A 27,359-nucleotide genomic window follows, 5' to 3' on the forward strand; every position below is an offset into this window, starting at 1 on the left:
TAATTAACACTGTCGTCATTTCAATAAAAACTGTCGATGATATTAAAGCTTATAAATTATTCATTTGTTCTTCTTGTATTTTTTTTTAAAATACAAAAAGATATACTAAGTGCATGACAGTCTGCATGTTTTATTACACGGAAAACCTTTAATCAATTGAATTACATTGTTTTGTAAGCAATGATCAGTGCGGTGGTAGACATACATTCTGTACCTTGGAATTTTGAGGCAATCCATCTGTATGTCCACTGGGTGGTCAGGTAAACCAAGTGCATTGTAACAATCATGATGATCAAGGAACGTGTAGCAAGGAATCGCAAAAACTGTTGTTAGACGAATGACAATCATTCAATAATTTATTGTGATGATGTCACAATTGATGACGTAACAATCATATGACGCCAGGGAATATATAACTGTATTTCGACGTCATAGTTGGAGGAGGCGTATAGTGAATACACGGGACAGTTTCTTTTAAAGTGGCTGTGATCGAAGTAGCCTAAATTAGATGCAGATGTTATATTTTAAGTTTCTGTGAGTTCATTACAAAATTTACATGTATACTTTTTGTATTTTACTTCAGAAGTGAAGTTTTCCTAATGTTTTGGTTGATAAACTGACCTTTTTCAAACAAAACCTAATTTATATATCATGAATAAAATAGAGTAAGTGTGTTTATTTTAAACAAAGAAGCCATTTAATTTTGCACTGGCAACCACCTATATTTTACCACGTTATACAAAAAAAAGTACATCACATTTAATATGGTAAATGATTAAAGCAGATAATATCAGGCTTATTATAAATATAAGCATAAATTGGAATCTATACAAGTGCATGTAAGTAAACTATGTAATTAATGGCGAAGAGAAAATATTGTTTTAATTAAATATATCAAGCTCTCAAAATAACATACATGTATTTCAAAATGAAATGTTTTCATTTAAATTATTTCAAACTGAAAAAAAAAATTACTGAACGTTCACACGCGCTATTTTTCAGTCTATCGAACATATCCCCTCCCAGCCCCTTTTCCATAATGTGCGCAGAATAAAATGAGTTTAATTTCCATGGCCATCAAATTCATGGCACTGTAATATATTGTATGTAATGTATAGAATATTATGTGATTTACAGATTTTCATTGAAAATGTCGATGTATCGACGTATCAGAGTGATCGTCCGTTGAAAAAATGTAACGTCTACGAGGTGGCGCTCGAGCATGTTTATGGGGCAACAAAGATGGCGGATGTAAAGGAGGGAACGAACAAGTGCAAAGTTTAGATGTAAGTAATAGCATATCCTACAGACTTGTTTTGAGTTTTTACAAAATTCATAATATACTATCAAAATATTTTGCACCATGTTTGTTGTATGTTTTTTTTTTCAAATTTTAAATGAAAATTTTGGGGGTTTTCTTGTGTGAATTTTGGGACGTTTTCTGTCAGTTACTGCATGTTTTTATAGTCTGCTTCCTAATCTATCATCGTCCTTTGTTCATCTGCATTTTTTATGTGCTATAATCATGAAAATGGATTTTTTTTTCATATCGTTTAAGAAATTTTATTCAGGTGTAAAATCTTATTCAGTATATGTTTTCTTTCAGGTAACGAACTTGTAACAAACTTCTAGTGTAATTTTTTGTTTCGAACCGTTGATAAAGAAAATAATCAAGATGCCTCCAAGACACAGGGCTGGTCCTGTGGACCTCACAGATGCCGACATCAGCTACCCTCTGCACCGCCTCTTTGACGAATACAACATGGATCACATCCCAGTCAATGAGCGTTTGGGTTTGTTCAAACAGCGCGATCTAGCTCATGTAAAGCATTATAAAGCTGCAGTCAAGATATTTGGTGGACCATTAAGTAGAAAAAGAGTCATGGTTGCTCCACCTATGGAAACACCTTTGAAGCATCGGCTTGGTTTGTATCATGGCCGCAAGTCTCCACCGCTCTCTCCCCCAGTCCTAAATGCCAATCTAAAAGAACAGATTCCCATAGAACCAAAGCCCTCAGAAGAGGAGATGATTGCTGATAGAGAAACCAAGAAAGAGGAAGATTACAAAAACTGGATGAAAGAACGACAAAAGTTCCGTACTGATCTTGAGAATATGGGATTAAGTGAACACTGGTTGAATCAGAAACCTAGTATGACTGCCTTAGAGAAAAGGGTGCTGGTTAGAATGATTAAAGAGAGAACTCCCCACTATGAGCCCCCACCCATTGTACCAGAAACCCCCACAGAGGCCCTGATTCATGATGTGCCAAATGTTAAAATTCCCGCTCCCCTGGGCATTAGGATATTAGAAGAGCACTTGAGGAAAAATAAGATGCGACTGCTGGACATGTTTGTGGCCACTGATAAAGACAAGGACTGGAAAATCACCAGGGATGAGTTCAGAAAGGTCATCAGGGAGGTATGGGTTGCTAAGACTTTGGATGAATATTACCACATTGTTAGCTAAATTTGTTTCTGATGATGTAACATATATATACATTGCATCTGTCATGAGTTGTGATAATGTATATTTTTTACTCAAATGAGTTTTGAAAGAGGCTACTGGTAAATCCTTCCCTCACTAATTAAGAAAAAAGAATGTCAGTCATATTCCACTGAAATCATTTGAAATTCTTTTTAACTCAAATTTGTTTTTATATTTAACTTATATGAATTTTTTAATTGGCTTTGACATAGAATAAAAAAATTAGATGTTTTAAATAGATGTTTTCAAGTTTTAACAGTATTGCTCAGTATTGTAAAAACTCTGTCACTCAATATCAGAGCTGTGTAAATTGAAAAAGATGGAACACAAGTTATTTCCACTGCATACTTAGGCAAACTGTTAAATGTGATAAATTATATATGTAAATATTAAATTGTCAAAATCCTAGTTTTGCCACCTTTAAAAACTTAATTCTTCTTGCACAATGATACCCTGAGTCGACAGGTAGAGGTCAAGGTTTATTTTTTTTAAAGTTGTTAAAAACATTGATTTAAAACCATGCAATTGAAAAAAAAAAAGTATACTTTTTTCGTCGTTCTGTCTTGAGAGGGTGAACAAATGCATTTTAAAAGGATTAAAATGTAAAAAAAAAATAGCAGAATGTTTTTATTTAAAGACTTACTTTTTTTCTGCAGTCAAAGGTTCCAATGTCTGAGGCCCTTCTGGAGGACATGATTCTCTCCCTTGATATAGATTATGACAACAACTTGGACTATAAGGAGCTAGCTAAAGGCTTGTCATTTTGGAAAAAAGAGAGGAGAGAAAATAGAAGAAAACAAATTTCAAGGGAATCTACAATGGACTCTTTTAAATCTAGATCAAGTAAGTTGATACTTGGTTTGAAGTTTATTATAGAATTGCATGAAAATAATTATCTCAGAGTTGAAATACACACATAGACAATCCCTTTGTTTCACAATGAAGTCTAATTTTGGATGTTTTTTAACATGTTTTTATCGTTGAAATTGATAGTTTACCATTGATCAGAAGATTGACCTTTTACTTGTTTATTTTTATTCACAAAAATCTTTGTTTTCAAATCTTTTGAAAATAGATGTACAGGGTTGTGTCTAAAATTTGAAGTAGAAGGAGGAAATGAAAAAGTAGCAGGGGGTCTGGGGGTCTTGCTTATAACGTACTACATTGTGTTTGAAATGCAATAATAGCCGGGTAATTAAGGCATTAGAGGCGGGGGTATTCCCCGCCTCCCAGGTCTTAGAGACAACCCTGGATGTATGAAATGAACTTATAGAAAAAAATATATAGATGTTTCACAGTCAGTATAAATGTAACCAATAATTTTGTGTGTACATGCTGATATTGATTTTTGTTTGTTAACAGGTTCATCTACTTCATTACGTGGAGCCAGACCCAATTCATCAGATGAAATAGTCGATGATCATCAAGCTTCTGGATCAGATGAAAAAATCATTCGTAACTTTTCTCCAAGTCGATCTAACCAAGAAATAATAGCTAAATCATCAAAATCCTCTAACAACCAGCAGACCCAGGATACTTCTAAAAAATTAGTCAAGTCCTCCAAAAAATCAGAATCGGAAAAACCGGCTTCTGGTCGGACTCAAGGGTCAAAGTCCCCCAAACAGGGGTCTGCCTCAAAAGGTGAAAATCAGAACACTGGGTTGGAAGGTGGGGACAATGAGAATAATGGAAAACAGGTGAGTATTGAGATAGAAGTTACGGACACCTCAAAGGAAGTGGAACCCAAGAGGAGTAGAAGCACCACCCCCCAGTATCTAGCACCCCCAGAACAAGACACAGCACCGGAACACATTGTAATGTCATCTGATGAAGCTATGGTGGACCTGAGGAAGAGAGATAGGGAGGCTCTCAAAACCAACATGATGAGGATGGTGAGACAATTTAGATGTAGAGTGTACTACGGCCATTCAGTTACATATAATCTTAAATACATGCAAATTTTCATAGAAATTTGCAGGAACGTGAGGAATTAAACCAGTTAAGATTGAAATTTTATACATGTACATGTATTTGAATGTATATGACTCAGTATTTGTAACGGTTTAATTACTGATATTGATTTTGTGGTATACCATGTGTCCATTTTTTTTGCGTGTCACAAAATTTGCGAAAATGGGGAAAATGTTTAGTATTTTTAATTTGCGTCAGTCATTTTTTGTGATTTTATAAGTTTTTAAAGAAAATGATACAGAGTATTACATTGTATTTCTGTGTATTCAATGTTTTGCAATATAAAAAATGTCGTGAAAAAAGCAAAAATTTGATCATCGCGAATATTACCGGATATACGGTATACTGTAGACAACTCCGCTAAGAAGTAAAGATTTTTTTTTATAAGTCTGCCAAAAAGTTGGAGGAGGGCCCGGGCATTATCAAGGTGGGGGAGAAGGCCATTGATGACCACTGTATGCAGTCCACACTGGAGGGGGAGCTAGGAGGGATGGTGGATAAATTCAGACAGCTCAAACTGAGAGAGTTCTATGACATCAACAAGTTGTGTGCCCAGCAAGGAGTTTCCCTTAGTCCTACTCTGTTAGAAAAAGGTAATTTGGTTTTGTTTCATGACTGTTGAATAATTATTTTCATGTAAGGCCTAAAAAAAAAGTTGTGTGTTTCGGGTAACCCGACCTAACCTACAAAAATGGCCCGATCCTACCATTTTTAGTCATAAATAGATGTCTGATTTTATCCGATTGTGAATTTTATCTTATTTCCAATAAAAAATACGTTTTTAGATATGAAACAAACAAACATTCTTCGGATTCATATAAAAAAATATGATATAATAAAAAAAAAATCCCTACCTACCTTACCTAATTTTTTCATCAGTGTTACCCTAAACACACATTTTTTTTTTTTAGGCCTAAGTGAATCCCAATATTTTTTCTCAAATCAATTATTTTAAGTTGAAAGAAAGATTTAAATAAGTATCTGATTTTCTTTATTAAAAGAAAACATTTCAATGCATTATTTTGGTTATGCACATTAAAGATAACAGCAGGATTAAATTTTTTTTTTTAAATTACAGTCTTGCTATACCCCCCTGACATACCCCACTCATTCATAAATAAACAAGTGAAAACCCCAGGGGCACCTCTTCTCTCAAGTCATTATGCTGACCCTCCCAAGAGGCCACGGACCCCGATAGAGGTCAAACACAAAGATCGAGTGAGGCGGTCCCAGAGTGGTAGACTTTTGATTGACAGCAGGCACCGCTACCCCCAGGGTCGCAGTGTGGCTGCCACAGGCTCCAGGGCTAATCTGTCCACAGGAAAAGCCATCATACGGAGAAAGGTCGATTGCTGGATGTCCTTTGAAGAGTACGACAGACTAACCAGGTTTGACTTGATTCTTTTATCTCATTGCACAGAATGTTTTGATCAATTAATACAGATCTTTTCAGAGACCATACAATTTTGAGATTTTGATAAAAGAAATATTTGCTAGAGTGTTTAAGAATACTAGTATTCCAATACAATGGCTACATGTATCAATGTTTAACAGTGCATGTATGTTATAGCACCATCATTACACATGTAACATTGTGCAATTGTACATTTTAAAAGAATGTACATGAACATGTGTAGAGAAAGATTTGTCCTTTGCTTTAATATCTTATGTACATTTTGTTCATAAATAGAGTTTTTACCAAGAACTGTAGAATCCTTATTAATTGACACGAGGAATTGATATTCGCTTAAAATCACGATAAGCACATCATGCAAATTTCAAAATCTCGCTCTTATTTTTCAGACAGATATAAACTACATAAAACTATTATAATTAAAAATCCGGCATTTGCGATTTTTGGTCTTGCGATTTGATTTAGAACAGTCGAATTGCGGAATTAAGTAATTTGAAATTCGTAAAATAAGGAATCTACAGTACCACAGAAAGTCTACCAAGTTATGATGTACATCTAGAGTGTATATATGAGTGTATATATATGCTTGGTGCTCTTGACCTTTCAATACTAAGAATTAACACCTACCTTGACATAAACCCTTGTTAAATAAAAGTCTCTATGATTGAAAAAAGAGTTTTACGAGACTTAATATTATTTTTTTTACATTTTAAGACATCTAGCCATCAGATACCAGCAGCTTCATGGTTCATCGGACTCCAACGCCTTCTGGCCGGGACAGCTGCTGGATAAAGTAAGGCTGTGCATGCCGCCCTACGACAAACCGGAACTACCCGACCAGAGCGGAATCGTGTTCCAGAAAGTGAAGGAGAGGAAGCTGACCAACCTCGGGAAGGCGAGGGATTACTCGGCCTGGCCAGTGAACGATCAGGGATATGTTCAGTCAGGGATCTATGATCCCTTCGCTCGGAAGTTTATTCACAATTATTGATTATAGCTGTTAATTAGTGCCTAAATTTATGAATATACATGAAATGTGATATTCCTTGTTGATTTTTTTTGTTTTTTGGATTTTTCTAATGTTTTTTAAAATTTATTTTGAGAAGTATTGTTATTTATGTAAAAAAAATTTGGTATAGAATATTTAATTTGTTAACTTTTTTTAATTGTTAATGCTGTTTATGCATTGCTTTTAAATTTGTTTGCTTGTCTCATGAAATAAGAAGTAACTCATTAAATGAAGGATTCAAAAAGCATTTAAATGAGAGAAAGAGTGTTGGACACGAAGATGTGCATTGCACAACCATATCTGTACATGTAATTGTGAAGTGAAGTGTTTCCTTTCATAAACCTGTTGAAATGTTGATGAAAATATGTATTTGTATGATGAAATCATGCTGCTTTACACTGCTGAATTAAGTTTTTCTATCTGTGTACGGTGTGCTATATTTTACATATTGATTATACATGTAAATAACATTTCTACCCTTATTTTTGATATTGAAGTTCATTGAGGAGTTTGTCTTTCAGATTTTATTTTACATTTTCTTTATGCTGACACTGCTGAATTAAACTTTTCATTAAAAGTGCAACTCTGTTATACAGTGGATTTTTTTTTCCCAAGTTTTCTTTTGCACATAGTATCACAAAATTGATGAAAGTGAATATCCACTTAATTCAAATATTTTGATATGAATTAAATTTAAATTTAAATCAGACATTTTACCAGTATATACATAAAGAGTTTTAAATATTAATCAGAATTTTTGGAAAGAACAAAACCCTGCTTTATGTACTGTCTTTAGATTGACATATCCTGCTCTTATATGATGTAGAGTCTCTGTTCAATAGTGTTTCTGTTGACTCAAAGGCAAACTACGGACAAGACTATTTGATGATTATAAAATGGTACATGTTTAAATGTGGCAAAAGAACGACAATCTTTTTTAAGGTCAGATATCTAGATCAATGTAGACTTGCAATGTAGTTTGTCAACTTCATGTGTACACCTTGTCAAGAAGATAAAGACTATACAATTCACCATACAAGGTAGAATAACTATCATACTTGTATGCTTATGACAAGTGAAAAAATCCTTCTTTTTTGGAAGGGGGGGGGGGGTCAAAGTTCATTATTATTACTTTGTCTTGTTCCCTGTCTATATATTTGCCCCAGAATGTTATATATACTGACCACTGTTTGAGGTACAGTCAATTCAAGGATATCTTTAACTCCATATTTTAAAGTTGTCATACCAGTTTTCTTAATTGTAATTGAGCCATAAACGATAATGTCCAAAACATTATGGCAATGAACTTAATTACAAGGACATATGGCGACCTCAATAATCTGAAATCTCGATCGTACGACGCATATATATTCCCATTCTTATCGTTGGTTCTCCCATATCAGAGTCAATAACCTAGGCTATCTGTCACAAGATTACCATTTGTCTACAAAACCCAAGGAGTTCCAAGCACCAAACAAGCAGTAAACACCGTCTCCTTCCAAAAGCATCGCGCGATGAAGTTGTCTGTGCGTGTTCGAGGTGACTGGTTTGCGGTTCCCTGCAAAGGGACCGAGAAGGTCACGTGGCTTGGGGAGGAATCATTAAGGAGGTACTACAAGTCCAAGTCCAGAACCGGACATGCCCAAGAGAAGGTTTACGAGGTTAGGAAGGCCAAAGGTGCCGCCATATTGGATCCAGATGACGCCATTAAAGATGTACTTGATGAAAATGACTTCGTCACTGTTGGTAAGGGCATTCTGATTATGCATATCGTCTTGTAATGTTTACCATCGAATTAATGATAGGAGTTGTAAGTCCTGGGGAGGAACGTGCATTGGTAGAGGTATCAAATCGCAATCCCTTGCTATTCTGGAATATTTTGCCAGTTCAAAACTCATGAATGGGTGTTGTATTTAGTACTCGTAGGGTCAAAAGTAAGCAGTTTGCAACCCACCCATTGTTATCCACTTCTATCAGTGAACGTATCGCAGAAGTACATGAATTCAGCTACATGCTATGCATATTATATAACCTATCTGAGTTACTACTGTATACGGGGTTATTTTCGCCCCGTGTTATTTTCGGCCCTTTTCACTTGCAAACACCTTCGCCCCGTCTTGAATTCGCGAAGACACAGTTTTGCTTAGCGAGGGATAATTTGAGACATCTGAATTTGCCTAGCTTTAAATAAACCCGCTCACAACGAGGGCAAAAATAAACAGATGCGAATTTTTCCCTGTATATACTGTATTTTATAGTTGTTATCTACCGGTTGATTGCGTACAATAACACATGTATAAACATCGTTTAAACAAAAATACCAGTATTCGATGAAAATACATGTGGCAAACTCGTTGAAATACAGAGTTGTTTTTTGTATTCAGTGTTGGACAGTGACATATCCAGCCCTGTCACGGGACCCGCCGAGCCTGTGTACGTAGAAGAGAAAGTGTATCCTTTTGACACGTCCCTAAAATTTACCAAAGCTTAATAATGCAATTTTCGAATTGAAGTATCATAATGGTAATATTTAAGGAAAACTATTTGATACATATTATTGACAAACTGTTTTTTTGTCACAAACTATAATTTACATTTCAATCACCTCAACTTACTTCTATTGAATATACTTTTTACGGTTGAATAAAACTTTGTAAAATGAGGGTAGGCATCTTTATATAAATGAATACAGGTCTGTTTCCTTAACTTTCCTAGAGCAAAGACCAGTGTAGAGTCAGCAACAGAGGTAAATAAATGTTCCTTTTAAATTTTAACATATTTTATTGACCAAATATGTCAAAGATGAGATACAAGTTGTTAAAACTTCGATGTCTTTCCCTCAATACATACATTACGTGTTACACTTGTTCGGCATGCGATAAACACTGATGCAATCTGCAAAGTAAACGTAGTTTTATATATTGTATATGTATTGATTATACCTCTTGATTTCATACATTAAAATTATGAAAACAAATTGTAAATAAATGCCCATAATATCAGTGTATGTACATGTAAATGCAAGGCAAAATTATAACATCATTTACATATAATAACACTGTATACATTAATAAAACTTTATGGTAACTTCCCACGTGAGCATTGTAGCCCGCGGGCAAGCTACTTCTCTGGTTTAATACATGTAAATGTTTTCAGTACATTTCCTTGGATGGTAATAGTTTATCTACGGATGACCTACTTCGGCTAGGAAAGGGCCATTACTTGATAAAGGTGAGATAAAGTTTCTCTACTGTCTGAATACAATTTTCGTTGTTTTGATACCTTGTAAATGTTTTGATTCGTGTCCATATCAACTGAAACCAATATGACGTCATGGTAGTTGAGCTGAATTTGATCTTTGAAATTGTATCCTAGACTAGAACCGGCACTTGTTGGAATAAATATAAATTATAAAGAAAATAATTCTGGTGATAATAAATGTGAATCAAATGTAGATCAGATATCTATATGACTTATATAAATGATTCCACGTAATAAATTCTACAAACATGTTTTCCAGAGACTACCTTGATAAGTTAGAGAACAGTTAGTGATAATGTAAATTCTATAAAAGTCTCAAATTTGCTTCATATATTTGATTTTCAAAATTGTCTTCAGAAAAAGATCCATATTTATCGTTCAACATAGTGATATCCGAGTATATTTTTCTCTGGTTCAATTTGAACCCTTAAAACATCTGTAAAAAGCATTGCACGTATGTATATACAGGTTTAGAGAAAGTCCACTCTTTTAACTTTTCAATACATTTATTAAATTCTTACGACGTCACTATATTCAATTTGTCATTTCCTGGTTTAATGTAGTTGACAGTCGAAGCGGAACAGAAGGTCCTCAAAGCCAGAAAGCTTCTGGACGACATTGTTAGCAGCCATAAAGGTATTACATGATCCTTCCTATATCTACATTTTAGTTTTTATATTGAAATTTATCATATATTTTTTTCTTATTTTAAAAAAGCGGTACATGTACATGCGTTATCGCGTGGAGTAGATGATTGGCAAGAAGTTCATAGTGTTTTTCTGAAATTTTTAGTTGTTTATGGAATTACAACCGGTTTTGGAAAATTTGCAAGAACAACCATTGAGAAAAACAAATTGATGTAAGTATTAAAGGGTCCCTTTTATCAATTCTTTGTTCTTACATAAACCTACTACTAATTTTATCACCAAGTTAAATTTGTTTTCGATCGTTAAAATACTAGTAATTTAATTTTTAATATTTAGGAACAATTTTGTGGTATTTTTATGCATATACATGTTATTGGATAGATAAAATATGATTTTCTTCATTTACTCTAGAGAACTTCAAGAAAATTTGATTCGTTCTCACTCAGCAGGTAAACCCTTTGCTAAAATTTTTACTCTCTCTCTCTCTCTCTCTCTCTCTCTCTCTCTCTCTCTCTCTCATAAAGTACCGGTAGTGTCAATTTTATTTACAGGTGTTGGTCCACCATTGTCACCCGAGCGGACACGCATGCTCTTGGCGTTACGAATCAATGTTTTGGCAAAGGGCTACAGCGGAATATCGATGGAGACGCTTAAAAAATACATCGCAGCGTTTAATGGTAACCAAACATGTTTGTAATGGTACAATTAAAAATGAAGATAAAAAAGAAGTTTAGATGACAAAAAAAACAACAACCTGGTTTTGTTAACTTAAAATTTTCAAATGCTTTTTATCTTGTTTTTCATTCTTTTACGCTCTGACCCGAAAAATTCGTTTTCGCTACAGCCAACTGCCTGCCATGGGTGCCCGAGAAGGGAACAGTTGGGGCTAGCGGCGATTTGGCACCACTGTCGCATCTTGCGCTAGGCATGATGGGAGAGGGCAAAATGTGGAGTCCGAAAAGTGGATGGGCGGATGCTAAATATGTATGTTGCATTAACGAGAACATTAAAAAAATTTACGCAAATACTAAAACCAGTTTTAGTTTCCAGAATGTTTGTAATAAACACAATAATGCTGAAATTGTAATAACCGATTTATCTTATATTAGAAATTAGAAAAACACAGTGTCACTTTCCTTTTCTAGGTTTTGGAATCCAATAAATTGACACCAATTAAGCTTGGACCGAAGGAAGGAATAGCTCTGATTAATGGAACGCAGCTTATCACGGCACTGGGCGTGGAAGGTATAGGAATCTTAGACTAGGGTCTGAATGTGAAATAAAGCATTTAAGATGAACCGTTGGAACAATTAAAAAAGAAGAATGTTAAAGTCGTGAAAAAATTTAAAATGTGTTGTTCCATAGCGTAGGACAAATGAATGATACATGGGTATTGAACTAAATAGATACCCTAACGTATGTGTTTGTGAACGTATTTTCTTTAATAGCGCTGGAGCGGGCGGAAGCGATCGCACGACAGGCGGATATAGTGGCGGCCTTCACTCTGGACGTGCTGAAGGGAACAACTAGAGCCTTTGATAGCTGTTAGTCTATTGATGGATTAGTTAATTATTAAGAGAGATTGCTCGGTCTACTATTCAAAGAAAGCAACAGAGTTTTCAGATATACTTCCTAAGAATGAGAACAAAAAAAATCAATTATTGCATATTCAGCTTACCTATACTTCATGTATTCATTGTTTGAATGGAGAATTGTTTTAAACTGCAATTCAAGACTTCTTTTTACTTCTAACGTTTTAAAAAGGGGCACTATCATTTCTACAGGTATACACGATGTTCGGCCACACAAGGGACAGAAGATGGTGGCCAGACGCCTCCGTTCCTTGCTCCACTCAGACACGCATCGGTCTGAAATTGCAGGTAAATTTTTTTTACAGAAACTTATGAGGCATGCTTCCAAACTTATGGTTTAAGGTCGCTTTAATAGAAATGCTTGTTTCTGAATAGGAAGCGAAATCATAAAAAGCCTAATATCAATAAGTAAAGTATGTTACAGGTTAAAAAAAAGATAGGGGAGAAATTATTCAAACAATCTATATCTAATTATAATCCCGTTGGTTGTTGCGTTTCAATGTCTGTTGTGTTTTCATGATTTTCTCCTGCTGAACAGAAGTATGCTTACACACACACATACACCCGCTAGAAATTCAAAATTAATTATGTGACACAGCGATATCTTCATGGTTTGGCAGCAACATGCCCGTTAATTCGAATAAATATGAATGTCTCAAGAGATCTTTCAATTTCTCTGCCTCTGTTCTTTCAGAAAGTCATCGGTTCTGTGATCGCGTTCAGGATGCCTACACACTGAGATGTTGTCCACAAGTGAGTTACACGATATTCAATTATTTATCTAGCCTTTAAACACCTGACATGAGAGTACTTTGATTTGTTAAATTCCAACTCGTTAGAATGACACAAAATCTGGTTAAATGACAAGTGAATGACTACCACACATCGTCAAAATAATATTGGTGCGTTGTGTTCAGGATGCAATTAATCGACATAATTACATGTTACTAGTAGTAGTAGCACAAAAACAAAATCAAAAGGGTAATAAGATGAAGAGTTGTGACGATTTTTGATGTTTTATTGTTTGTAGGTTCATGGGATAGTGAATGACACTGTAGCTTTCGTTAGGACCATTCTCTCTGTTGAAGTCAACAGTGCCACAGACAATCCTGTATCTTTTATTACCGGCTGAAAACTTATTTAAAAACCTTTGAAAGGGCGGTAGAAAATTTGCTTGATTAACAAACAATGTACATGTGTAATATGATACAGATTATGATTTAGAACCATTTGAACAAGACCTTGGACTTTCAGTAAGCCATAAACATCTATTTTTTGTGTCAAATTTTTTTTATAAATGACGCTGTTTTCAAGCCAACTATGCACCGATTGCGTAATCGTCGCTCAAATTGCTGATTTCAAAGAGCCATGCCTGAGTGACAAGCAAAGAAATATATAGACAGGCCTACGTCACATTGCCGTTTGACACAACCTCCCAAAGTCCATGCTCTTGTTAAAAATGGTTCTGAAGAAATCAATGTGCACCGAGACTCTGTCACTGCGCTGAACAAAAGCTCAGAACTTACACTTTTGTATAACATAATTATTTTTATTAAACTTTCATGTTAAATACTGATATCTGATTGGTTTAGACGCAGTTGATAATCCGTTTTATTACCCTCATCGTTAGCAACACACTTTGCAACGGGTAACACAACAAATTGTTACATGCGCGTAAATGCGATTACGGTTTACCGTAGAATGTTACCTTTTTGAACATGGGTACATGTATATGAACAATGTCATTTGTTACATGTACATATCAAGTTGAATTCATGACGCCTCCTTAAACCTTAATATTAGATGGTATTTGCGGACACGGGAGAAATTATATCTGGTGGAAATTTCCATGGAGAATACCCAGCAAAGGTGCATATGTTACTATACGTTTAATTTTTCCTTAAGAATCGAGGATTGTATTTCGAATTACATTTGTTTAAAACTATCACCAAATTATATATATTTGACAGGTTTTAGATTATTTGGCGATTGGGGTGCATGAACTCGCGAACATGAGTGAGAGAAGAATAGAGAGACTTGTTAATCCTGGTATAATTGTTTATCAATATTTTAAATTTTTGAATTCTTATTCCATTGATTCATTGACAGGGCTGTGTAGTGTCATGAAATATACATTTTGCAAATTTTAGCGTACAGTGAGCTTGACGCCTTCCTGACTCCGGACGGGGGACTAAATTCTGGATTTATGATAGCTCACTGCACAGCAGCATCTCTAGGTAAAACCATAACAATTATATCAGGACACATCTTATTTGTTCAAATATGTAATCCCTTTAATTGTGTTTTGTTTTCAAATCGTAGTATCTGAAAATAAAGTTCTGTGTCATCCTGCCTCCATTGATTCTTTGACTACGAGCGCGGGAACCGAAGACCACGTGTCCATGGGGGGATTTGCCGCCAGAAAATGTCTGCGTGTGGTCGAACACGTGGAGCAAGGTCAGAATGGATTTTCTTATGAATGTAGATTGAATCTGGGTTTATTTTTACATAGTTTTAAGTATGAAATGCTATATTTTTATTGTTTAATCTCTCTCTCTCTCTCTCTCTCTCTCTCTCTCTCTCTCTCTCTCTCTCTCTCTCTCTCTCTCTCTCTCTCTCTCTCACACACACACATACGCATTATCGTTAACCTTCAGTGATTGCTATTGAGCTTCTCGCCGCTTGCCAAGCAATAGAGTTTTTGAGACCATTAAAAACAACCCCTCCCCTTGAAGAGGTCTATAAGCTCGTCAGGCAGTTAGCTGGGTACGTACACCTGATTTCAATTTCTCTTCGATTTTTTTTTCAAAGAAAATGTCTCATGTTCTTTGTTGGGTTTTCTATAGTCTGTCCCAAGTTATTGCTTCCATCAATTTTTGATGATTTTTAATAAAAATACACATACCTGTGAAAGAAATACAATTGAAATCGATGAAAGGGAATATATCCAAGATATCTTCATTGAACAATTATCCCTTTTCACTCATAAAATTTCACAGGAATGAAAACAATTTTCTTACGGAGATTTGTAATGGGAAATGTTTACATCTTTTCTCCATTCGGAATACACTCGGAATACATCGCGCAATTTAATGGCTGATGCAATGCAAAATCTCCGTAGACTTTCAATTTTGGGATGTGTATTGAAACCTGAAGCGGTAGAGGGGGCGTTTCAAAACAGATAATCTGGACATTTTTCATATAAGTGGATGAGCGTAGTTTGAGCACAAAGGTATTTACTATTATTGAAATATCAAGCAAAAAGTGGTGGAAGCAAAAACTCGGGACAGAGTATAGTAAGAATATTCTAAGTTCAGCAGATACATATACATGTACTCTCTGTTTTTCAACACTTAGTCCCTGGAAAAAAGACAGATACATGGCACCTGATATAGATGCGGTCACAAAACTTCTTCAAGAGGAAAAGGTGCATCAAAATTACTAATTACAAGTATCCAATTTCTAATTGCTAGTTTCATCCAATACTAGTTCTAGTATCAACAATTTACATAGCAAAAGAAACTAAACTCAAACATATTAGTTTTTAAAATGTTAATATAAACGATGTTTTTGATCTGGACTCTGAAAATCTTCTAAATGTATGCAAAGTATTTAATTTAATTGCATTTCATTATTTATTTTTTCATTGATTAACGAATATAGACATTGTAGACAAACTTCAACGTCAATTCAGGTTTATATATTTCTAATTTTTGACATCATTTAGGTTTGGCGAAAAGTAAAACCATTTATGGATAATTACCATGCGCAGCAGGATGTCGAAACTCGAGTGTTCTCCCCTACATCAAGTTTTTCCGCTGAAGCGCCTCCACATGCCACTAAGAGACGGAAAACAAGCAGCATGTCTAGACCGAGATAATTCGGAATCAGTGATTGATTTAAAAATAAACCTTTCCGAGAGTGTTCTAATTCTTACAATTATGTCAGAAAAAATTATTGAGAGCATGATTAAATATATTTGTGCATTTATGAAGGTAGATACATGTAGTATAGCTTAAAAAGTGGTAAAGGGGTTCCATGACTGCATGTGTTTTTATTATATTAGTTCGGCTTTTGTGGGCGTATCTACTTTTTTTTATCATATCCTGATTCTTATATCATGCTTGTATTACATGTACTATTATGCATTTACTTATATTTAAATCTGTTGATCTGACACGTTCCATTGTTACGATTAGCGCATTATTTTTTTTATTTTTACCAAGAAGAATTTATTTCGATTTATATATTTAAAAAAACCATAACTTATATACTAGACGTATTCTATCACGCCATCTCCCAGGTATTTTATATATGAAATTGTTATTCTGTGCGTTTATATTTTTACATATAGCTTATAATCATATATTTTATTGTAATGTTTTGTTTGTTTTTAATGGCAGGGCTATTTTATCCATTTTTAAAATACTTTGGGGAAAATTGAATTCAACCAGTCAAATCTCGAAATGTTTTATAATACTATATATAGTATATGACTGCCGTCATGAGAAAAGGGCCCTTAAGGTCAAAATTTCACAAACTCACTTTTTTGTTAATTCTGATTAGTCAACTCTTTCCGAATACAAATATACAAAGATATCCAAGATCTTGTGTGTTTTAAGCAGACGTCACGAACGTCAAAATTTTTTTTGCATTAAATTTTTTTCTTCTATACCTCCTTTCACATCGTCTTTAATTGTTTGAAGTAGAATTAATTAATAAATTTCTACAATTCTAGATTTCTTACAATTTTAACAAAAGAGAAAAAAAAACATTTTGAATATTCAGATATAGTTTAAGTTCTGCACACTTGTGATGACTCCACATGCAATACCCCCCCCCCCCCCCCCCCCAACATACATGTAAGATGGATACATAAAGGATATCTAAGGAAAACAAATACTTCTCCCAACCTTAAAATACATCAAAGTTTTTTCGTAAGCAAACATGTAACAAACATAAAGATGGTCAAATTCGATGCCTATGTTTCCACAATTTCGGGGCATAGTCAAATTGCATACACGAATTTATTTTCAAAAAGAGAAATATTTTTCTTTTTAATTAACCTTTTGCACGGAAATTTTATCGCATATTTACTGATATTACTTATTAAGTATCTTCATAGTTCTGAAGCAAGTTTAAAATCAATCATAGCTGTTTTTGAAACTCGAGTGTTATTGTGTTAAATTATTGTCATGATTGCTCTTCTCTTTTATACGTTATAAACACTTAATTTTTTATAAAATTACCAATGGAAAAAAATCGTCTTCGACTCTCTCACTGAGAAGTAATTACAACTACAAGAATGTGAACAGTTGATTTGAGAGAAAAGATTTTAACAAAAATGGCATCTTATATTTATGGATTTAAATTTAAATCCATTAAGTATGATTCCTTCTATTTCTTACGAAAATTAATTGTAATTCACAGCTGTATAGAAACAGACAGGACTGAAATCAACTCGGTCCAATTTTAACCATGCAGTTTACCGATCGTTCGAAATCTTCAGCAACCTAAGAAAAATCGCGGATTGCACGAACTATATAATCATGATAATGCCAAACTCAAATACCATATAAGACGCTTTGGCTATAGCTTTCATTTATCGTTCTGGTGTACATTAACAATAATTTAATGACCTTTACTTACTTTTTACGATCAATTCATTTCATTAATTTATTAAATGAAAGATGTAAATAAAAGCAATAAAATGCTTTCTTCGGCAATACCTGTACACGCGGGCTATAAAGATAGCCACATTACAGAACGCGGGTTACGTTAATTTTTTCGGTATTGATCGCTACCTTTTGTTTAGGTTTATTGTTTTAAAATAGTCGTACACACCTAATTAAGTGTATCAAATACGACAGACCAACACTGTACAAAAGTCACCCCACGTGCTGAATCTACACTTCTATTTAATCGCTTTGTAAGTTCACGCATACCGTGGTATTTTTGTGATGCGATTTTTATAAACCATAATCGTTGAAATAATTAAATATTATATCAGCATTATTCACTTTTTTTTCAAAATGCAAGATTGCAGGTAAATTTCAATAAGACTTCTGCAATAATTATGTTTATCTTTTACACTAATTGGTAGTACAGTTCGTGCCGATAAACGTAGCATATACTCAGTGAGAAGTAACATCTTTAAATGTTGACTAAATTTCATTTTCTTATTATCGATGTTAAACGATGATTGAATCTCTCTCTCTCTCAAATATCGGCCAAGTGATTATCAATTTTAAACAAAATGACAAATTAAATGATAAACGTTTATAGAGTGCATAAAGTTGCATACGGTATTCCGAAGTTTTAAGAAATATCGCGATTCTCGGATTTTTTTTTTTATTGCTGTACATTGTAACAAACACACATAAAAATTGACTTCAGTATCATCGAAATTTGCTTCTTGTATAAAAAAGAAAAGATGAGAAACCATCATCTATGAAGCCAAATTGTATTGCTATGGATGTTATTAATTGTAAATGTCGCACATGTAGTGTTTATACATGTATTTATCGATAAACATGAATTGATTTATAAAACATAAATTTTATCGACTTGATATCAAACGTATTGTAGTACATGTATAATGATTGCATTTACAAACCTATTTAATTTAAGGAATTTTAAATCGATCATGTATGTAACTGATTGGAGATGAACATAATCATATAAAATGCTATAAATCCATGTGGTGAGTTTTCAGGCATGTTATAACTGATTTTTTTTTTAATGTAAGTTAGCTCAAAAAGTACACATGTGGATTTGGGTTGTTAAACTGCACAAAAAAAAAATGTTGCGCTCAAATAATAAACAAGTTTTTTTCATTCGTACAGGTATATTTACTTTTATGTTGTTTCATTTTAAAAAGGCACTTTACATGAAAATGTCACCAAGAATCAGATTTTTCCATGAAATCAAATGCGACATATCAGAGTAGATTTTTATCCTGTCAAAATATTTCTCAAACTCTTTTTATCCGTTAATTATAGCTTTTTATTCGTTAAATAATTTCAAAATTTGATCGCAAATTGTAATACACGTAGAATATGCTAGAATTTATTTTGTATGTTGGCGGTAGCACTATAATTGAGACATAGCTTCTCTCGTGTTCCTTCCGACTAATTCAAAAAGTGTAGAATCGTCTCCAGGGAGGGAACTTCTATACTTATGATTTGAAATATTTGACTTTTATTGTTTCACAGTAATTACTGCACAGATAACTGTTAGATTTGAACAATACTGCTCTGCATCGATTAGGTAGGTCGGTAGGTCTCAGCCTTCAACCCCTCTTATCAACAAAGAGTGTCCAGTGTAGGTTTTTTTTGTTTGTTTTTTTACTTTATTAAATCATACATGTTTTGATTATGCAAACTAAAGTTGCATAATTTTACTCAGATTACTTTATAACTCATCATCGGAAATCCACGACCAGTCTCGCATTGAATTATACGCAATGAGTAAGTGTATGCGAGACGGGCCTTTGGTTTTCAACGATGATTTATGAAAAAGTGATTTCCCAATTAGAGCATTTTTTCATCATACACTAGAATGTAAATTGTGGTGTTTCATAGCGGATGCAAAAGCAGCAATTTTATGACGTCTCAGCATCATCTTGTGTGCAATATTACGCGTTCGAAATGTGTAGATATTGACGTTAAATGTGTATATTTCATTTATAAAATGTTTATTTTTTTAATCAACATGTAATATTGGAGTGAAAAAAAATATCAATCGCGGTATTAAAACAAGGTTAGACTCTAATTATTCAGAAAACACAACACAGACACAGAAAAAATAGAAACAGAAAAAAAAAATGCGTTTACAATGCCGCAACTTTGACGTCGTTTTCTGAGCATTGTGACGTCAAAAGATAAGGGCCCTTTTCTCATGACGGCAGTCATATATTATTAGAAAAGAATATTGACTTTGTTTTTTAAAGTATACAATAAAAATAATGAAAAAAGAATTGTTATTGTACTAATATGTTGTTGGAATTTGTGTGTGAACAACTCGTGTGTTCTACATGTAACTCTGTGCGATCAGTTCAAAGGTAACAATACTACTAAAAATACTATCCAGTGGAAATGCATAGTCAGACTGACAGATAGATAAATAAATAAATCTAATTTCTGTGTTTTCTCACCCCCACAATGTTATGATTTTCATAACGTAGTTCAAAAACTATATGCAAACTGTAAATATTAGGAAGCATTTCCTCGATTGAAGTTCCTCATGTACACTGTGCATGTACCGACATATTTGAGTTTTCCTGACATGAAAGCTAAATGAAAAAAAATAAATAAAGTCAAAGACGAAATGCGTCATTTATTTAAGGAATGATCTCAATATTTATCTGTTCTATACGATATAAAATGGTTTGGGACAGTTAACGCTTTATAAACAGCAAAGCGGTTTTTAAAAAAGTGTAAACTGTTTCAAACCTTTTTATATCGTATAAAACTAATAAATATTGAATTCATTACTTTTAATTTTTTACTCTTAATTGTAGATAAAACGGTCATTTCACCTTTAAAATGACGTAAAATTGTACAAAATTCAAACGTAACGTCAGGCGTATTGATACGTTTTTGACGTTAGTCATACTATGACGTAGTAACATTCTTTATAAAATAATTTTTTAGCCAATCAGAAAGCGCGGTACAACCAGAATTAAATTATTTAAAAACAGTAGATCTCACATAACTGTTTCAGACAAGCATGCGTTCAATATCAAATGTATACACAAACAATATCTTCTTCTGTAATTCGAGACAACTCGGTTTTGCGGCTTGCTGTGAAATCTTGAATGAACTAAAACTGCAGGATAATCAGTTATTAAATAAATTTCAACACTTTATCCTCAAAGACATTCAAGGCCTGAAAACATCAACACGTTTGGATATGTGTGAAAGTCTGGTAGGTCTAAAACTCATAACATCAATAAGAATAAATTACTATTTATTGGAAAACTGCGTAATTTTTTCCATGACATTTTAGTAAAAAAAAATTCCTCTTCCGACTGTTTACATGTTGGAACGACAAGCGAGATAATTCGTTAGGATATATTAAAGATATATTCTCAATTCTTATAGAAAATATCGAACTTCTTATTTAAAAACTGGTGTCTTTCTGAACAAAACTGCATGGGAAAAAGCCATAAAGTCGGAAATCTTCCGTTACGAAAGTCAACAATGGATCAATCGAACACTTCAGGACTCGGACTTTACAAGTTTATTATTCTCCAAGACAAATCTAAGCAAGTTGCTCGTAGTTGCGCGTGCTTTTTCTGGAGCGATATAATCAATTTTGATCTGGGCATAAATGTGCCAAAGTTTGCACCCTTGACGAGGAAGAATTTTACACACATCTATTAGGTAAAACTCCAACCATCCCATTATCTGAACAAAACGAAAAGAACTTATAATTTTATGTAAAAAGATGTTTGCAATTTATGAAAGAAGAGTCGATATTAATACACAGTAGTCGTGTGTATCTATATTCATTTTCATTACTATTGTTGTATTTTTTTTCTTGTAACCCTCTCATCAAATTTATTTATCACGTTACAATTCACGTTTCAGTTATCATATTAATACGCACATTTTCACGCTTGTTTGAATTTGTATGTAGATTTTTTTGTTGCACAATATACATGTTTGATTTTGTTCCATGATATACATTACAGGTACTGAATAAAATATTGAATGAATGAATGAAAAATCTGTATAAAAATTACCAAAAATTTATGTACACTGTGCATGTACAGTAATATTTGAGTTTTCCTGGCATGGAAGCTAAATGATAAACAAAATGAAGTAAAAAACGAAATGCGCCATTTATTCAAAAATCGCACATCTAACATAACTGTTTCAGACAAGCATGCGTTACACAAACAATATCTTCAGTAATTCGAGTCTGCTCTCATCATGTTATGGAGGTCTGTGTCTAAAACCATCTTCTTCGTTCATCACGTGAAGGCGGTGGTCTGCGGCGTCTGCCCTCGTCATCGCTGTCACGTGGTGGGGGAGTTGGTCGTTTACCTTCCTCTTTTAAGTTACGTTCTTCTGGCGCCTCTCCTGAAGCTGAAAAGAAGGACAATGTAAGAGGAATATATAGCATGGATTGTTATGTAAACCCGTCGGAAAAATTGAATATGATGCCTCTATATAAAGCACGAATCACCAAAGAGAGCATTTTATTGTTTAAATGAATAATTATTTCTACTTTAAATGTAGAGGTTTAATTTATTACAATTATTTTGTCTTTATTTATCAATTATAATCTGATTCAACTTCTGATCTACAAAGCGTAATTATTACATGTATAATGTTATATTGCGAAGAGGAATTTAAGAATGCTATTGTTTTGCTTTAGTTTAGTTTACGTGCACCTGTTAATTTAATAATGTTTAAACATAAGCATTCACTGACAATGGTTGAACTGCCATTCAATTCATATCATTGCTTTAAGGTTTTTTATCAATGTAAAACTTTGGTTTGCATACAGCTTTTGAGTTTACTGGGAAGAAGTAAAATGAGTTTTGGATAAAACCCGGCAATGAATAAAATCCACCTACATCTGACTTGTAAATCTTCAGCTTTTTCCAGAAAACGCATCAAGAGATCACGTCGTTCGGCATCTTTTTTATCGCCGTCACGTGACGGCGGTGGTCTGCGGCGTCTGCCCTCGTCATCGCTGTCACGTGGTGGGGGAGTCGGTCGTTTACCTTCCTCTTTCAAGTGACGTTCTTCAGGCGCCTCTCCTGAAGCTGAAAAGAAGGACAATGTAAGAGGAATATGAAGCATGCGTTGTAATGTAAACTCGTCGAACAAATTGAATTTAATGCATGTTGCATCCTTATAACAAACATCTCATCCTCAACGTAGGTTACTGCACAACAAATTTATTTCGTTCATTCGTAGGGTTAATGCAATTTAATCAGTGGATACGAATCAACGTATTTTGCATGCGCTTAGTGAATGGGGATAAAAAAGTATCTATAAATCTACTGAGTATGATTCCCTCTATTTGCTTTGGAAACGTATAGTTACATGTAATTCGGCGCTCTATATAAACAGCCAGACTGAAATCTACACGGCCCGGGCATCGATTGGTTGAAATCTACAGCGACTGAAGCTGACAGGAAAATGACAGGACTGAAATATACACCCCCACCCTATATCGATATGTCGAAACCTATACAACAACTGAAACCGACAGGACTGAAATATACATGCCCTGTTTACCGATTGGTCGAAACTTACAGCGAATTCAGAAGAATCACGGACTGCACAAATTAATCATGGTAATGTCAGACTCAAATTCCATTGGATACGATTTGGCTGTTTCTTTTAGCTTTTGATAATATATTGATGTACATTTACCATCTGTTAACAGTTATTGAGTTAAGTTAACTTAACGATTACAATCATTTTTTTGAATTTGTTAAAAGAAATGTGTAAAAAAAACACCAATGACATGCTTTTTTCTTGATGATTCATGCAGGTTATAAAAGAACCGATCATTGCAGTAAAGGTTACAAAACCTGCAAACGCGGATTATGTATTTTTTTCAGCATTGTCGCCTCCTTCATATTCCGCATGAATAATCAAAGAAAGCATTTTATTGTTTAAATGAATATAAAGCGGAACTTAAATGTAGATTTTTGATCCATTTAGTTTATGTCTTTTTTAATTAATAACATTCTGATTCAATTACTGATCTATAATGGGTGATAATAATTATGTTATATCGCTAAGAGGAATTCAATAATGCAGTTGTTTTTGCACTAGTTTACATTACATGCATCTGTTAATTTCATAATGTTTAAACATGCGCATTCATTGAATATATATGGTTTAACTGTCATATGATTCGTATCACGTGCGTTAAGTTTTTCATCAATGTGAAATTTGGTGTGCATACAATTGTTGAGTTTACTTGAAAAAGTAAAATGAGTTATTGAATAAAACCCGGCAATGAATATAATCAACCTACATCTGACTTGTAAATCTTCAGCTTTTTCCAGAAAACGCATCAAGACATCACGTCGTTCGGCGTCTTTTTTATCGCCGTCACGTGACGGCGGTGGTCTGCGGCGTCTGCCCTCGTCATCGCTGTCACGTGGTGGGGGAGTTGGTCGTTTACCTTCCTCTTTCAATTTACGTTCTTCTGGCGCCTCTCCTGAAGCTGAAAAGAAAGACAATGTTAGAGGAATAAGATACGTGCATTGTAATGTAAACCCGTCGGACAAATTGAATATAATGCATGTTGCATCCTAAAAACAAACATCTCCACCTCAACGTATAATACTGGGTATCAAAATCATTTCGTTCATGCGTAGGGTTAATCCGATTAAATTAGTTAGATTCGAATCAACGTACATGTATTTTGCATACGCTAGCTGTGTGTATGGGGATAAAAAGTGTATACCGATCGCGAGTATGATTCCCTCTACTTCTGTCGGAAACTCATAGTTAATTCATAGCTCTATAAAAAATGAATTTTACACGCCCCGTGTATCGATTGGTCGAAACCTACAGCGACTGCACGAATCACGGACTGCACGAAATAATCATGATGATGTCAGACTCAAAGTCCCACGCATGTAGGAGATGATTTGGCTGTTTCTTTCAGCTACATGTAACGTACTGATGTACATTAATCAGCTGTTAACAGTAATTTAGTTAATTTAACTTACTTTTTACAATCAATTTGTTTATTTGTTAAAAGAACGATGTAAATATAAACAATAAAATGATTTCTTTGATGATTCATGCGGATTATGAAGGTAGTGATCATTTCAGAAAAAAAAAAATACATAACACACTAACGCAGGTTATGTATTTTTTCTGCAATGTCGCCACCTTCATATCCCGCATGAATTACCAAAGAAAGCATTTTATTGTCTAAATGAATAATCATGTGGATCATACATGCAGATTGTTAATATACATTTAATTCATGTCGTTATTTATCAATTATGGTCAGATTTAATTTCTGATTTATAAAGCGTGATAATAATTATGATATATTGCATAGAGGAATTTAATAATGCAATTGTTTTGCGCTAGTTTAGAATACATGCACCTGTTAATTTCATAAATGTTTAAACATGCGCATTCATTGACTATGGTTAAACTGTCGTTCAATTCATATCACGTGCTTTAAGTTTTTCATCTATGTGAAACTTTGGTTTGCATACAATTTTGGAGTTTACTAAAAGAAAAATAAGTTATTGAAAAAAAAAAACTTAGGCAATGTATAAAATCCACCTACATCTGACTTCTAAATCCTTTGCACTTTCCAGTAAATGCACCAACCGATCCATAGCTTCAAGAACAAAAAGTTTTGAGTAAGCTATATTTTACTTTAAACGACCATCAGCCGTGCTATCAAAATGACAATCTAACATTAACATCTGGTTCTAGTTTATTTGAAGTAAAGAATATAATGCAAGTATTGATTACTTTTTTTATTACACGGCACAGTTGTTCATAATATGCACATGTCACTACAATAAATAATTAACTTAATAAAATTCAAACATGCATAATTTGATATTTATTTTATTTTTTGATATTCCCTTGCAAAATTATCAGCGACGTAAATTTAAAAAATATTACCTTTTTCATCGTCATTTGTTCGTATCTGGTAAAAAATATGAAATAACATTTGGACATAGCAAGTTTAATCATTTACGCATTTATCTCTAAATGATACCATTTGAAATTGTTCTAACACCGGCATTTGATCTTAAATACATGTAAATAAAAGAAAATGCATCCCAATTTACAACAGCTTTTAAATGTATATTATATTAAATTGAAGAATTAAAACTTAGGGAATTCTCGACCCGAAAAATATATAGGAAATATCGTTGATAATGAATAGTCTTACGTGTGATCTTGCTTGCACGAGCAAGATCCCGCACGAAATCGCCAGACATAAAAACGTCGTCTTCATTTCGCCAAGTTTCCTGAATGAAAAAATTCCAGAAATGTCAAGAGATCTTTTATCCGAACAAGGAAAAACCACGCGACATCATCGTTCGTTTTGTTAGATATCGAGACAAAGCCGTGGATTATGCTAACAAAACCAACCTTAAAGGGTTCAACACAAACTCCAATAATAGTTACAGAATCTTCATCAATGAAGCCCTTACGAAGAAGCGATCTACCATCTACGCCAGCGCCAGGCAGGCTGTTCGCACCGGAAGTGCCAAGGGATGCTGGACTATCGACGGGAAGATTTTCGTTAAACGTAATGACGATAAACGGGTTTTGATCAGGACACAGGAAGACTTGGACACTCTTGTCTCTCGTGCAGCAACAATGCAGGACGCGTACTGTGAATCTGACATTGAGGAAGCTACCGAATCTACCAATCAAACGCGCCGTAGCTCGTATTCTGACGTGGTGAAGAGTTTTCCTACACAAGATGACCGATCGAATGACTGCGTTAAATCCTAAATAAACTAAATGTGTCTCAGATATGTGAACTTAACAAATTTGTGTCTTCTACACTTATCTGTGTGATTCTACGATCGATAACTCACTTCACTAATTGCGGAACTGTGAACTAAGTGTATATATTCTTGTTTACACTATGTTGCATTACTTTATTCTCATAGTCATGCTATATTTAGCATTGTACTGGTCAGTAGGAACCGTCCATTACACTTTTTGTTTTCTCCTTTCTGAGGAGCAATCAATCAATCCAGTCTTTTGTACAATTATTTTCGGTGTTATTGATTTTTCATTACACCACCTGTTTTATATAACTCATATTTTTTTCATTTTCTTTCATATTTACTACATTCTAACGCAATACGTTTATGCGTTATTTAACTACCTTTGTATATTGTTATTTACCTTTTGTTTTGTCATTGTGCACATACATTTTTTATGCTATTACTTTCACCCATACGTTTTGTTTATCTCTTTTGTTGAACAATATTTTGTCAATT

General features: G+C 33.9%; 3 protein-coding genes across 3 annotated transcripts; 2 read left to right on the forward strand and 1 right to left on the reverse strand.

Moving 5' to 3' along the window:
* The first annotated feature begins 1,217 nt into the window (after positions 1-1,217).
* LOC128160556 (EF-hand calcium-binding domain-containing protein 12-like) lies at positions 1,218-7,479 on the forward strand. Its single transcript, XM_052823894.1, has 7 exons — positions 1,218-1,286; positions 1,607-2,419; positions 3,142-3,328; positions 3,848-4,377; positions 4,845-5,049; positions 5,535-5,844; positions 6,585-7,479. The coding sequence occupies exons 2-7, from the start codon at positions 1,676-1,678 to the stop codon at positions 6,859-6,861; spliced, it is 2,253 nt and encodes a 750-aa protein (XP_052679854.1). The 5' UTR covers positions 1,218-1,286; positions 1,607-1,675; the 3' UTR covers positions 6,862-7,479.
* Positions 7,480-8,270: 791 nt separating this feature from the next.
* LOC128161625 (histidine ammonia-lyase-like) lies at positions 8,271-16,988 on the forward strand. Its single transcript, XM_052824935.1, has 21 exons — positions 8,271-8,625; positions 9,264-9,330; positions 9,595-9,625; positions 10,036-10,110; positions 10,704-10,776; positions 10,933-10,999; positions 11,199-11,236; positions 11,339-11,464; positions 11,632-11,771; positions 11,933-12,032; positions 12,236-12,331; positions 12,572-12,667; positions 13,074-13,132; positions 13,410-13,490; positions 14,183-14,248; positions 14,350-14,428; positions 14,530-14,616; positions 14,702-14,836; positions 15,037-15,145; positions 15,737-15,806; positions 16,107-16,988. The coding sequence occupies exons 1-21, from the start codon at positions 8,394-8,396 to the stop codon at positions 16,257-16,259; spliced, it is 1,980 nt and encodes a 659-aa protein (XP_052680895.1). The 5' UTR covers positions 8,271-8,393; the 3' UTR covers positions 16,260-16,988.
* A 5,290-nt stretch (positions 16,989-22,278) lies between these two features.
* Positions 22,279-26,405, reverse strand: LOC128157889 (microfibrillar-associated protein 1-like). The gene is made up of 6 exons (XM_052820550.1): positions 26,291-26,405; positions 26,017-26,041; positions 25,670-25,723; positions 24,389-24,580; positions 22,968-23,159; positions 22,279-22,473 (listed from the first exon to the last, which is right to left on the reverse strand). The coding sequence occupies exons 1-6, from the start codon at positions 26,354-26,356 to the stop codon at positions 22,337-22,339; spliced, it is 666 nt and encodes a 221-aa protein (XP_052676510.1). The 5' UTR covers positions 26,357-26,405; the 3' UTR covers positions 22,279-22,336.
* Between the last annotated feature and the right edge of the window lie 954 nt (positions 26,406-27,359).

Source organism: Crassostrea angulata, chromosome 8, assembly GCF_025612915.1.
Source record: "Crassostrea angulata isolate pt1a10 chromosome 8, ASM2561291v2, whole genome shotgun sequence".
Taxonomy (NCBI): Eukaryota; Metazoa; Mollusca; class Bivalvia; order Ostreida; family Ostreidae; genus Magallana; species Magallana angulata.